The 13711-nt window shown below is 39.2% G+C and overlaps 2 protein-coding genes across 2 annotated transcripts; one reads left to right on the top strand and one right to left on the bottom strand.

Moving 5' to 3' along the window:
• Window positions 1-401: 401 nt before the first annotated feature.
• LOC143293009 (uncharacterized) lies at window positions 402-7909 on the bottom strand. The gene is made up of 4 exons (XM_076603788.1): window positions 7501-7909; window positions 6319-6609; window positions 4153-4302; window positions 402-3734 (listed from the first exon to the last, which is right to left on the bottom strand). Exons 2-4 carry the CDS (start codon window positions 6500-6502, stop codon window positions 2992-2994), a joined length of 1077 nt encoding a protein of 358 aa, XP_076459903.1. The 5' UTR covers window positions 6503-6609; window positions 7501-7909; the 3' UTR covers window positions 402-2991.
• Window positions 7910-9107: 1198 nt separating this feature from the next.
• Window positions 9108-12251, top strand: LOC143292119 (NADH dehydrogenase [ubiquinone] 1 beta subcomplex subunit 3-like). Its single transcript, XM_076602308.1, has 2 exons — window positions 9108-9315; window positions 11181-12251. Exons 1-2 carry the CDS (start codon window positions 9194-9196, stop codon window positions 11344-11346), a joined length of 288 nt encoding a protein of 95 aa, XP_076458423.1. The 5' UTR covers window positions 9108-9193; the 3' UTR covers window positions 11347-12251.
• The last annotated feature ends 1460 nt before the right edge of the window (window positions 12252-13711 follow it).

Genomic DNA, 13711 nt, shown 5'->3' with positions numbered 1-13711 from the left:
ATGTGTCCTGGTGTCAGCCCAACTGAGAGATTCAGACACCTGCAATGTTGGTCAGGAAATGTTTTCAGCACTGCCCCAACGACGACACATCCATGAAGTGGATGTTGCTTGACTGTGTGGCCCTAGTCTTCCTGTTTGGGCCCACAGCACACTCAGATTTCGGGAGCAGGCCAAAAAACAAAACAAACAACATTTCTGTGATGGAACTTGAACCTGTGTCCTCCCAGTCTTTGGTCTGCAACACTGACTACAGCGGCTTGTTAGTCTTTTTTTGTTTTGTTTGTGTTTTTTGTCCTGCTTTTGTCCCTGCAAACTGATGAATTATGCTGCTTTGATAACATGCACAATTACTAGAAACAGTCTGTGATGAATGGGTGGGTGGGTGGGTGTTAATAGTATGTATGTGGGTGTGCATGTGTGCAATTTGTGTGTATGCGCGTGTGTACATAGGTAGGGCATATTTTGTGCCTTGTGTGCGTGACTGTGTGTGTGTGTGTGTGTGTGTGTGTGTGATTGTTCATATCTGCAGTTTGTAGTATTTTCTTGGTGTGTATATAATAATATGTGTTGCTTTCTCATGTGCAGAGGTGTGTTAACACGCACTATTGTATATGTATTGTTTTAAGTGAGGCGCTTAAAGCCCATTATATGGGGAGTTTGTGCTGTATACAAGTCCTATATTCTTCTTCTTCTTCTCATTATTAGTCTTAGTATTATAATTATAATATAATCATTATTATTATCATTATATTATTATTATTATTATTATTATTATTATCATAATAATCATTATTATTACTATTATGAATGACCTGGCAGGAGAAAATCAGCAGGCACAAATGTCCTGACAGCAACAGTATGGAAAAACTTGAAATTTTAATGGAGGGTTTTTAGACAGTCATGGAAGTCCGGAAAAGTCTCGGAAAATTATGTTTTGCCCCTGAGGGCCTGGTAAAGTTTTGGAATCTTAGTTAATAAATCCCTTGACAAATACTCTTCAACAGAGAGCTTCATGCACTTAACAAGCAATCAAACAAACAAACAGACAGTTATGAAAGTTGAATATCAGTACAAGGACATCCGCCAGTTCCTTGTTATTTTCAGTGCTCTAGCAGTCAGATTTTGACACAGTTTAAGCTTTGTCTTTCATTCTGGTCTGGAAAAGGTCCAGAAAAACTCTGGATTTTTTTGTCCCACGTACGTGGGAACCCTGTCAATGTGAATAAACCAAACGACAGTCACCTGAACGCATGTGTATGGGCAGAGCCCTGTGTAGGATGTTGGGAATGTGTTGTGACGTTGAATAAAAGGTTTCTGATTCTAGCTGATTCGTCACCACTAGTCCAATAGACTCTGCTGAACATGAAGATTTCTTTTATTTCTTTTTCTGGAAGTTGGAATATTGGATGAAAATGGTGGTGTATTTGTTGCATGGAAAGGTCTAGAATGTGTGCATTGTGTCGCAACACAGGAGAATGGTTGGAAAATAACCATACCAACATTTAAAAAAAAAGTTTTTTTTAAATAAATAGAGTTTGTGTGTATGTTTGTCTGTTTTGCTGTTGTTTTTCATGGGTGATCAGATTGCATTCCTTGAAAAGATTATCTCTGTTGTTTTTTGTTTGTGTTTTTTCATTTTAACTGTTTCAAATTTCAGAGATTACATAAAAATGTATACAGGACAGACTGCATTTGAAAATTATTTTTTTGTCTATGGTCTTCCATCCTTTTAACTTGAATTGGCCTATGGGAATCCATCATCATGGGGGTGTGTGTGTTTGTGTGTTGTTTTCGCTTATACCTTCCCTGTTTTGAATGACACTAGATCTGGTGCAATGAGATATTCTGTTCACAAAGATTTTTTCCAGGCATACTCTTGTGTTTGACTGGCAAGTGTGTGTGTTGTTGTTTTTTTGTTGTTGTTTTTCCAATTCAGTGCTGGAAATTCTGTTAATCTTTTAAAATAAATAAAAAGAAGAAAAAGAAACATTACAAATTCCAAAATGCCAATCTGATGCTACGGATTGACAGTATGGAGAAAGTGTTAGACTTTTCTAGACATATTCTTTCAAAGAGCCATTCTAAATGAAAGGAAATTGTCACTATTTTGTTGTTAAAGAAATGACTGGGTTTTCTTTTTCCACTGATGATTCTTGAGATGTTCCCCATGCCTCTTCCTTTGATATATGTGCAATGCATGCACACAAATTTTAAAAAAATTATTGTCATGTAATAATTTAGAAAATGGGCAAACTTATCCTTGCTGTCAGCATACAAAAAAAAGAGAAAAAAAAGGGGGAGTTTGAAGTTGTGCAAAAATAGTGAAGCCATGAGCTTAACTGGACACCAGAACAAAGGGTTATCTAAAGTGTCATTCCAAGCTAGCTGCAAACCAGTGCTAAGAAAATGGATGCAGACTGGGTGACAATCACAAAACCTGATTGGGGTACAATAAAGCATACATTCAGTTGTAGATTTTTGTGAAAACCTATCTTTGCAAAAGGAATTATTATCCCATAAAGTAAATTTTGACATGAGGAAATAGTGACCTATAGTGCATCTGTTAGATTCTGTAAATCTGACACTTCAGGATGACCTTAATTAACAATTGTTAGGGATGCCAACCCTTAGAATTAATTGGCTTCTTCAATATGATGAAATCGAATGTCAAGGGCTGTGCAGGAATAAAGGACAGAAAAGTCTGGCGTTTAAGTCAGCAGCACTAACAGGACTAACGGAAGCATCAGAATTAATAGAAAGAACGCAAAACAAAGAGATCAACTACTACAGACTGAAAAGAAAAACCTGAATAAGGGCAGTCTAAATAGGATGCTTGAAAGCTGAAACAATGTTTGCGTTACTGTGATGACAAACAAAATGAATATTTTTTAGCTTCAACATAACAGTCGGCCTCACATGCAATGTCATGTGTGTGTGTGTGTGTGTGTGTGTGCAAACAATTTTGACACCAGCAGCTGAGAAATACTAACGTCAAAAATGGCTGAAGGGACTGGGTAGCCCAGAGCTGTTTTGAGCCGAAGGCGTGATCTCTATCTGACTGTCTCCATCACAGGTTTTGATGAAGAGAGGCCGCATGACTAGCCGAGGTTTGTTCTGGATGCATAGCGTGGACGTGGATGAAATAAAACTTTGGGGTGGGGGAGCGGCTAGAGCCCTGTCGGCACTGGCCACAGACAACGATTGGTCTGCAGCGTTCGTCACCTGAGACTGCCCACCCACAGAAGTAGTGTCACTGGTCGGAGCCACCATGGAAGAGTTTGCTATAGGCAGGAAGAAATCACAGGAGGAAGGGTAAGGGTAGGGGGGAGGGAGGGCATAAGGCGGAGGGTCGGACCTCTGGTCATTCCTCTGGGGCCTGGAGGGGGTGTCGACGAAGTGGGAGGCAGGAACCAGCATCATGGAGGAAGTGTCTGGATCCTGAAAGTGCCGGAAAGTAGTCCCCTCATCAATGAAATCGATCCGTCCGGCTTTGGGACCTGACGTATATTTGGTGGATGACGTTGCTTGCATATGCTTGCAGCGAACGACGCAAATAGCAACGACTGAAAGTAGAATGATGATGGAGGCTGTGATGACCATTCCGAAGCCCCAGTGCAGGGTTGATGTGGGGTGGTCACTTTGTACAGAGTGTGAGCCAGCAGCAGTCAGCACAGTCTGGCCGATGTTGGACCACCAGATTCCAAACACTGTAGCACCTGTGAGGCTTGTAACACCTGTTGACAAAATAACGTCTGTTGTTATCCACTTACACAATGCAGTAAAAAAGAAAACATTCATCAAAAAAAGAAAAGGTTGTCTTCAGCAAACATGTTTCTGAGATTAAAAGTACCTATCACAGATTGTTGTGCATTAATGTCTCATTTAATTACAAAGAAGTATGTATACTTATATGGAATGTGTTTTTCAGGAAATAAATATGATGTTTCCACAGAAAAGTTGGGTTTTTTTGTGTGTATAAAACACACACACACAACACACACACACACACACACACACACACACACACACACACACCCTCATGTATGTATACTGATCCACACAAAAAGATGCAGATAAACATCAACAAAATTCAAATATTGTCAGCTTATTTTCAAGTGAATTGAAAACGTAAGCTAATGTAACTTCCTGTACCTGCAATACCACCCAGGATTTCGACAGCTCTGTCATAAGGTGAATGAAGGTTGTAGTGGAAACAGTCTTGCAGGATCTCCATCACACAGCACAGAACATAGGCCAGCAGGGCTATACACTCCATCACACGTACTGTCGTCATCCACCCATCTGAAATTTCAAGTTCAGAGAGAGAGAAAAAAAAGTGTTATCCATTTATTCCAATCATGAGCTTGATTTTGAAAGGAAATAATTACTGGTACAATAGTATAACTTGTGATTAAGAAAGTTTGTATTTATTTATTTTATTTATTTATTAATTTATTTCTTCTTTTTGTTATTTTTTTTTCTTTTTTTTTTCTTTTTTTTTTTCTCAAGGCCTGACTAAGCACGTTGGGTTACGCTGCTGGTCAGGCATCTACTTGGCAGATGTGGTGTAGCGTATATGAATTTGAGATACTGATACTGATACTGTAAAAAAAAAAATAGTTTGCAAGAAAAAGAAGCGACCTTGGCTTCTCTGAAGAACTGAATGTTTCTGGATACAAAGGACAATTTGTTATTGTCTGCTGCAAAAAAAACCAACAAAAAAAAAGCCCAGAAATGTGTGTGTGTGTGTAAACTAAAAATATTCCCCTCAACTTACAAATAATCCCCTCTGTTGCTAAAAATATTCCTCTCGCATCTGTTGTGATGTTGGCAGTTTATGTAAGGTGTAGTATTATATACTGATTTTTTTTTTTCAAAGCACATGTGAAAACATCACACCCAGAGAAAATAAAAAAATATATGAACAGTATGTAGGATTATGTACGAACAAATGGCATAAATTACCATAATCTCAGGTGCAAGCAGTCAGTCTATATTATATTATAGAAAATATAATAAGATAAAAAGCTCTGATTAAATATACTGTTGTCATATCACAAAAAAGAAAGTGGTCTACCTTGAGAAAGCTGTTTGAAAATGATGATTCTCTTGGTAAATCACAGATTTTTTACAAATCAAACAATTCTACAGTGTTGATGGGATAAGTATAGGTGCAATGAAAATTTTATGGTTTTTGTTTTATAATTAAGTCACTCTGCATCACACAAAACACTATTTAGTGGACTTATGATTGGCAAAACAAAAAACCCCAAAAATAATAATAGTAAAATTATTATTAAAAAATAAAAAAATTTATATATATATAATAGTTATGAGGAAAAAAAATTGTATAAATATTTTAATGAACAGAAGCAGTCGACCTCACTCGCAAAGTTGGGGTGCCTGGGGTCTTTCAGTATAAATAGCATCCCTGCCTTCTGGAAATTCAGTGCTAGAAATTTCCTCTTTTCTATTGCTATCTTTGTTTCCGCCTTATTTTTTCTTCCTTCATTGTTGGCCTCCCCTCCCCCCTTTTTTTCTTCTTCTTTTTTTTTTTTTTTTTTTTTTTTCCCCCTTCGATCCCAGTTCATTTCCTTTTCAAGCAAGCCTTGACACTTTTTTCTTCCTCTTTTCCACAGTCTATGATGTACTATCTGTGCTGTTTTGCTCTGGCGACTAGGCAGTGACAGTGTTTGTATACACTGGGATGTGGTCTAGCTGTCCATTATGAAGCATTATTTGCCCATAGATTATGGCCTTTTTATGTATTTTATGTTCAAATTGAAGTATTGGTTTTTTGGGGTTTTTTTTGTTGTTGTTGTTGTTTTTTTTTGTGTTTTTTTTTTGGTCTGTTTGTTTGTTTGGTGGTTTTGTTGTTGTTGTTTTGAGGGGGGTGGGGGGGGTGTTTTTTGTTTGTTTTTTTACGATTTTTTGTAATCTGGGGATGATAGATTTAGCAGACAGGCTGACATCCTCAAAAACAGCTTCATCTTATTTGCCCTGAGGAGCTAAGTGATTAGGATAATGTGTCATGAACTGTATTTCGTAGGTTTAATGTTTTGTTTGTTTGTTGTTTTGTGTGTGTGTGTGTGTGACAGTTTTGTGTTCGATGCAGTTGAACACTTGTGTAGATGGGCAGTCCTGATAAATATATGACTCTGTGCTGTCAGCTGAACTATAAGCAATAATAATAATAATGATAATGATGATAACAATAATAAATTAATGACACTGATAATTATGATAATAATATCAATCATAACGATGATGATCATATTCATAATAATAATGATAATGATAATAAAAAGTCAACCTGACCTGCAGGACTGTGAAGATTGGCCATGCATGACGATGGTGAACACGTCATCCACAGTCCGGACCCAGTGGTCCAGGCTGGCACAGAGAAGCCCAAGAGGAAGAGAAAGGTGGCCAGCAGAACCCCCATTGCCCCCAGTCTGTGTAGCATATGGTGTGATCGCCACCATGTCACTAACGATGCCATCTTTAATTCACTGCCACCCACCGTCAGGTCCAGGGAAGCTTTATTCTCGAGAGTAAAGTTCAGATGGTCTGTGGTTCTTTGTGGAGGGCGTGGTATCAGTACTGTTTCTGAAAATGTAAAACTTGTTATCGGCTTTGGCATTGAGAATCATTCAGCTTTGGCATTGAGAAATAGTCTTAGAATCATAGAATAATGGTTTGTATGTGTCTTGACAGTTGACAATGATCAGCCAGGCAAAGGAAGACTGTAAATATCAATAGTAGCTTGACAATAAGAAGGAATATGCATTATGTTTGTCATGCAATGAACAAGAACTACATCTGTTGCTTTTCATAAGACAAAACTTCAAACATTGTTTATCCTGCAGTCAAGACATGTCTCATTGATGTTGCCCCATTTGTCATGAAAAGAGAAGAAATGAATGCATCTAAAGAGTCAGCTCCCAGTCAGTTTTGTTTCTCACCAAGACATTTGAATTCATGCAGATAGTTCTGGTCAGAATTCCACTTTCAGATCCAAAATATTCAGTATTCAACAAATAGTTCTCCTCTTTATAGTTTGCATTATTCGTAACTTGAGAAAACACAAAGACATGTACACTTCTGCATACATTGCATTCTTAAAATCTGATAAAAATCAACTACTTTGTTTCATTGAATTTGTTTTTTTAAGGTTATATACACACACATATACATATACACACACCTGCACATGCCCACACCCATACATTCACACATGCACAGAGTCTACATTCTAAAAGAGTGACAAAAATAACATTTTACTGCACTGAAGTTGTATATAAACACACACACACACACACACACACACACACACACACACACACACATTATGATAAAGACAGCTGTTGAAAATTATATTTATAACCACTTAATTTTCTGCACTACACTGATATGCTGGCACAAACACACACACAAACACCTCTCTCTCTCTCTCTCTCTCTCTCTCTCTCTCTCTCGCAGAGCTTCATGAAAACTTACCTCAATACCTTCTTCATCCACATCGACAACAAATCTTTTTCAATCAATCAATCGATCTAGACAGGCCAGCTGTCGTGTTGTGGATCCAACATTCATAGCATCCATCTCCAAGCTTCACAACCTCGATCATCACAGCATCCAAACTTCACAACATCAAACTTCAAAACACCAAACTTCATAGCATCCAGACTTCACAGCATCCAAATTTCGTGGCAACGTCAAACATAATAGTGCCTAAACTTCACCGCATCTAAACTTCACAACGTCAAACATAATAGGCCCTAAACTTCACCTCATCTAAAATTAACAAAGTTCCGCACAAACTTGTTTTTGTGTGTGTGCAGTGTGCTGACATGCGCGTGTTCTCTGAATCACCCCCACCCACTACAAATGGACTCTGCATCAACATCGTGTAAGCAACGGCAGCAAAATAAAAAGCCACTGCATACATGTGTGAGAGGGGGAAAAAAAAAAGCAGCGCGCAGTGGCAGACACCATCAGCGTTGCGATATGTGATGGCTCTGGTTCGCTCTTTTTCTCACTCTGCAAAGGGCAAAGATCAGCGAACCAACGGTGGTGTACTCCACGGAATGTGCTGCGGAGTGGCTGCCAGACAGAGACAGGCAGACAGAGGGGTGTGTGGAATGGGGGAACGGGAGGAGAGGGGTACGTGGGGGGTGAGGGGGATGGGTGGGGGAGAGGGCAGAATAGGAGTGTGTGTGTGTGTGTGTGTGTGTGTGTGTGTGTGTGTTGATAATGCGATAGCTTGCCATCTGAGCATCGGCTGGCGTTGCCAATGAGCCTTGACGTAGGCTATAGCCTGTAGAAACCATATTAATGCAGGTGCTCGGGTGCGCGTGCGCACACACACACACACACACACACACATCGAAAACAGTACGGAATTTGTACAGATACTTGTTAGCAAATCTTCCTTGCTCCCTGTGTGTGTGTGTGTGTGTGTGTGTGTGTGTGTGTGTGTGATTATTTCGGAAAATGCCACTAATACATAACCCACTGTCCGCATTATATATACACCACCCGGCATATGTATATATCGTTGATCAACTGAGTTATGTTTATTTATAGTTTCGAGCTGGTCATTTACTGCTGACTGTGGTACAAAAACGTCTTGTTGTGCAATATGCCTAAAACATAATAGTATTATATAACTAAAGTTAGTTAGGTTTATTCTTTCTTTTTTTCTTCTTTTAATTATGTCCAATCCCTGTCGACTGGCAAAATCGATCGGTGTTTGATATCAGCCCTAATCAATGATATATTTGTCATTCGTTTATACTGTATCTGGTGGAGTTATCATCAGTCACATGGGGTGGGCGGTTAAAGGGAAGCAATCCGACTTATGTGTTTGTCACTTTCTGGTACGATTTCTCTCCCGTATAATATCGCTGCTTTTCCGCCTTCTTTCATTGCAGCGCATATTTCGTCAGACTCTCACAACAAATGTTAATGATACATTAATAGCCCACACAGTGTCTGACTGATTTTACACGGTTACAGTTTTGCTTCTTTTCATCTTTCAAATCCTGAACTTTTGTACACAAAATTTGCGCATTTGTTCCAGCAGAATGCGCTTCGCAGAGTAACCGCCCTTCTATCATTTCCGCTTGTGGAGGTGATCTGGCCCAAGGTTAGCGACCCAAACACCATCAATAGTTGTGGACACAACACCATGGGAGGCGGAGAGAAATTTCAAGTGCCTGACTGGAGAAGCTACAAGATTGATGGAATCCCTGAACTGGAACAGACCCAGAGAATGCTTGCGTCCAGGGGCCTGAAGGATCCATGGCTGAGGTTGGCACTGTCGCAGCACATTGCAGAATCCAGGGATTCTCTGTCATTAGTTTCAAATTCAAACTCTCAGAAACTCTTAACATTACACTCAGTTTACAGAATGCCAGCATTTGCTAGCACTTCCTTTTCCTGACCTCTTACTTCATGTGTGTTTGCATTTGTACACACGTGCGTGCATGTGTATACACGTGCGTGTTTACGCGCGTGCGAGGACGTGTTCGCTTTTGAACGCCACATGCATAGGTGTGTGTGTGTGTGCGTGTGTGTGTGTGTTTGTAAACAAACAGGCTACCACTCGATCAAAAATAGTTTGTCACCTCATCAGTCTGTCTCTGTTCTGCTTCACATACTTCATACTTGTCTGCTCCATTTTCCACATCAGCGTAAATGAGGCATCTCCATGATGTCACCAGCCCCAGGGATGATAAAACCAATGGCCAACAGGCCTCCGTATATACGCATAACATGTAGCTCCTACCATCTGTGCCATGGCAGAAGTGAATGATATTGTTCTTCTGATCCAGTGTTTACCAGTGATCAGGCTGCATTGTGTCCTTTGGAAAGACACTGCACTCTGATTCCCTGACTCCACCCAGGTGTAAATGGGTGCCTTTGGGAAGCTTAGAGTGTGGGAGAGATTGGGCCGTGCCTTCCTATGCAGAGTCCTAGACGCAGTGATGAATTCAATGGCCAGATACTGTGATAGGCCATTGGACCTGTAGTTGTTGGTTTTTTGTGTGTGTTTTTTGTTGTTGTTTGTTTGTTGTTGTTGTTGTTGTTTTTAACCCTCTGGAACATACTGTCTAATGTCACCAGGGAGAATGATTTGATTAGATTTAAAGGCTAGAAATAGTTCAACTTTGCTTTAATAATTAATGAATTAGATATTCACCTCTCACGCAGACCGCAGCAGTGTGTTGTGCGTGTGTGGCGCAGAGTGTCACTATGATTCACATTCCTTTGTTTGTTTGTTTGTGTGTTGTTGTTGATGTGTGTATTGTGTTTTTGTTTGTTTGTTTTTTACAGCTTAAGTAATAAGTTGCATCTGTTTCAGATTTTGTTTACTACAGTTTGATGCTGTAATGTAAATGTTCTTTTCTTTTCTTGGGGCTGTGAGTTTGAATGTGCCTGAACTGGTGTATCATTATGAACTGGTGCAGACCTATATGAGTAAACCATACAAGTTTGTATGTGAGTTCATTGAGCAGTATTTTAGGATTGAAACTGTGATTTATTATCATTGAAAAAAAAATCAATAGTGAAATTTCTCTATCACTATACAAATAACAATTTTACATTTATTATGTCTAAAACAATAGTATCTATAAAAATGGTATAATTTCTTTTTCTTCTTCTCTTTGATACACAGGGTTGATTATTATGGGCATGGGCATTTTGGCAGTATGTACCAGTTTGGAAAAAAAGGGGAGGTGGATAGGTGGGTCTGTTAGACTTAGAGGGCAGTAGGTCAGCCAGAATGACACCTGAATAAAAGTTATTGGAATTAATAATTGATGGTAGTTATTCCTTTCTCTGTCCTTAGTAAGTGCAAAACAATACTATCTTGATAATTGCATTTATAATGATTTCTTTCCCAATTACTAGTATGAATTATTGGAATAATGATTTTATGAATCCTAACATTGATAAACCCCCATGGTCTACCGACAATGGGACTGCAATAGACAAACCCGGGTGTAGCCGTGTATAGGGGACTTGGAATGAGCAGTGTGATAGTGATGCCACTGAAATGGTGCAGATAATGGGGCAGCGATAAAAACAAAAACAAAAACAAAAAAAAAAAAAAGAAATACATGTTCATGAATAATGACATATTGATAAATTCTCTGTTCCATTGTTTCCAGAAACGAAGTGTGGCGCTACCAGAAGCAGAACTATGGGGGCCAGTGGAGGAACGCAGGCATCAGTTTGGGCCGGGGTTTGAAGTGGGCAGTCGCGGCCGTGGCAATCACCATTGCTGTGGAAAAATTTGTCTTCAAGAAAGACGATGGACATGGTGGACACCATTGACGGACCTGCGGACATGAAGTAGTCGTCAGAGCTGGAGTTTTCCGGCATGTCCTGACTGTGCAGTTGTTAGCCTGTATGAGAAAAAAGGGTGTGCATGTTTTGAAGGACATTTTTGGGTGGGGGGGTTTCAAGTGTTTTTTTTTTTTAGAAAGAGTACCAGTCCAGTGTACATGATTTTTTTTTCCAGGTTCTTTGCTTCTCAGATATTTAATGTGCTTCAGAAAAAGGGTGTGTGTTTTGAAGAACTTTTTGTTGTTGTTTTTTTAGAAAGTGTAGCAGTATACATGGTTCTCTGCTTTAAAGATGTAATTTCATGTGCTTTTCATGTTGATCTGATCATGAAATAATTACAGCACTAAGTTTTGAGGATTATGTTTCGTCTGATTTCTGAATCATTTTAACGATTGGATTGACAAACCAGCCTGCCATTGTGTCAACAAGTCATTTAAAGGAAAAAATTAACAAGTCATTAAGGAAAAAATAACTTCACTGGCATCTTTGCATTGTTTCCTCATGTTATACATGACAATTGCTTTTTGTCAGTCAACATGCAGTTTTTACACAGTTGCTATATACAGTACAGCAAGTTATATACATGGATGTATTCCTGTATAGTTGATCTATGCCCTGTTTTCACTGTGATCTTTATACTGGTTTTCTGTCAGACTTAGTTAAAGTATTTTGAAGAACATTTAAGAAACGGGACTGGCCATTAGATCGAATCTGTCTGTTCATGATTCTAGTGACCAGGAAGATTATGTGATTCTTTTGTTCAAAGCTCAAGGAGACTTTTGATTTTCAGAGCTGTGCTCTTTAAGTGTTGGTAATCATGTGTTTTGAACAGTTTCTTGAAAGATCCATGATCATGGACAAGTGAAGGTAACATATTACATATTTGAAACAGACTTCTGTTCAGCTGTCTATGACTTGTGTGTGTGTGTGTGTGTGTGTGTGTGTGTGTGAGTTGATCAGTGTTTTGTGTTTTTGATTAATTGATTGATATGGGTATTTTCATAGCATGTATCCTCGGTTAGAGACCAGACTCAAAGCACTTTGCAACCATGGATTCGTTTGTACAACAGTCTGCTGCTTACCTGAGAAGAGCTGAGACCTGCCTTTAGGCACTGATCATTTATTTCTTGTGTCATTCTGTCAGGCTTCAATCACACACACACACACACACACACACACACACACACACACACACACATGAAAATTAATATGGACCTCTGTTTATCATCTCATCCGAATGATTAGCATCCAGACTACCACTCAAGGTATAGTGGAGGGGATAGAGATTCTGGCAAGTGTGGGATTCAATTCCATATACTCAGATTCTCTTGCATCTAAGATGAATGTATTAGCACTTGGCCCATATTCTACACTGTCTTCTTGCACTCTGTGATTCTACTGTCCTGCATGCATAAAATCCCCCATGTACAGCTACATCAGGACTCGTGTTTCAATGTCAGCAGTCCACACTGAGCAACTATAGATCTGCACTGTTGGTCAGGGAATCTGAGCAACACAATCCCCAAAATGTATCCTGGAAATGATGCCTGGCTGTGTGGTGCCATTCTTCCTATTTGAGCTCACTGCACTGCTGCTGAGTCACCAGTAGTATTCAGTGGTGCCTGTTCCGATTCAGTATAAACAAGTACCTCCTGCGAAGCCCCTCGCTGATGACGATAATTGCTCACTTTAATGCAGACCCAGACTGTGAGTGTACCTCATAGAATGGAGGTCAACTCCCTGTCCCTCAGTTGACAGTTTCAGTGAATTTGCTAACTGCAAACACATCTACACAACTCACCACAGGCATGGAAATGAAACTGAAATGATGATAGTAGTGTACAACTCTTGCCACAACAAATTTCTCTGTGTGAAGTTTATGAGAGTGTGTCACTACAGTGCAGCATCATCCATATATTTCTATTTTTAATTTTTTCTGCTATCAAAGTGGATTTTCCTACAGAATTTGCCAGGGGACACTTTTTTGTTGCCGTGGGTTCTTTTACATGCACAAAGTGCATTCTCAATATGAAACCTCAGTTTGTTGTCTCATCTAAATGACCGAAACTGAGGTCACCATTAGATCAGGGCATAAAGGGCTTCAAAATAGTTTTTTCTGGATTTTGTAACGAGTAATGTGTCAGCTGAGGTGCATGATGATTAGGATCAGCTATGAAAATAGATTAATTTGCTTTGAGACTATCCAAAAGAAAGTCTGCTGTCATCAGTAATTTACCTCTTTCTTTCTTTTTTTTTTTCTTTCCCCTCATGTCAAACAGTGAATTTCAGTCAGTACATGTGCATAGACTAAACCAATTGAGCTGACAGAACTAGAAGTCCCAGTCTTTCCTAC

This window comes from Babylonia areolata, chromosome 18 (genome assembly GCF_041734735.1).
Source record: "Babylonia areolata isolate BAREFJ2019XMU chromosome 18, ASM4173473v1, whole genome shotgun sequence".
Classification (NCBI taxonomy): Eukaryota; Metazoa; Mollusca; class Gastropoda; order Neogastropoda; family Buccinidae; genus Babylonia; species Babylonia areolata.
The sequence above is the reverse complement of the archived record's forward strand: the minus strand, read 5'-3'. Positions and strand labels throughout refer to the sequence as shown.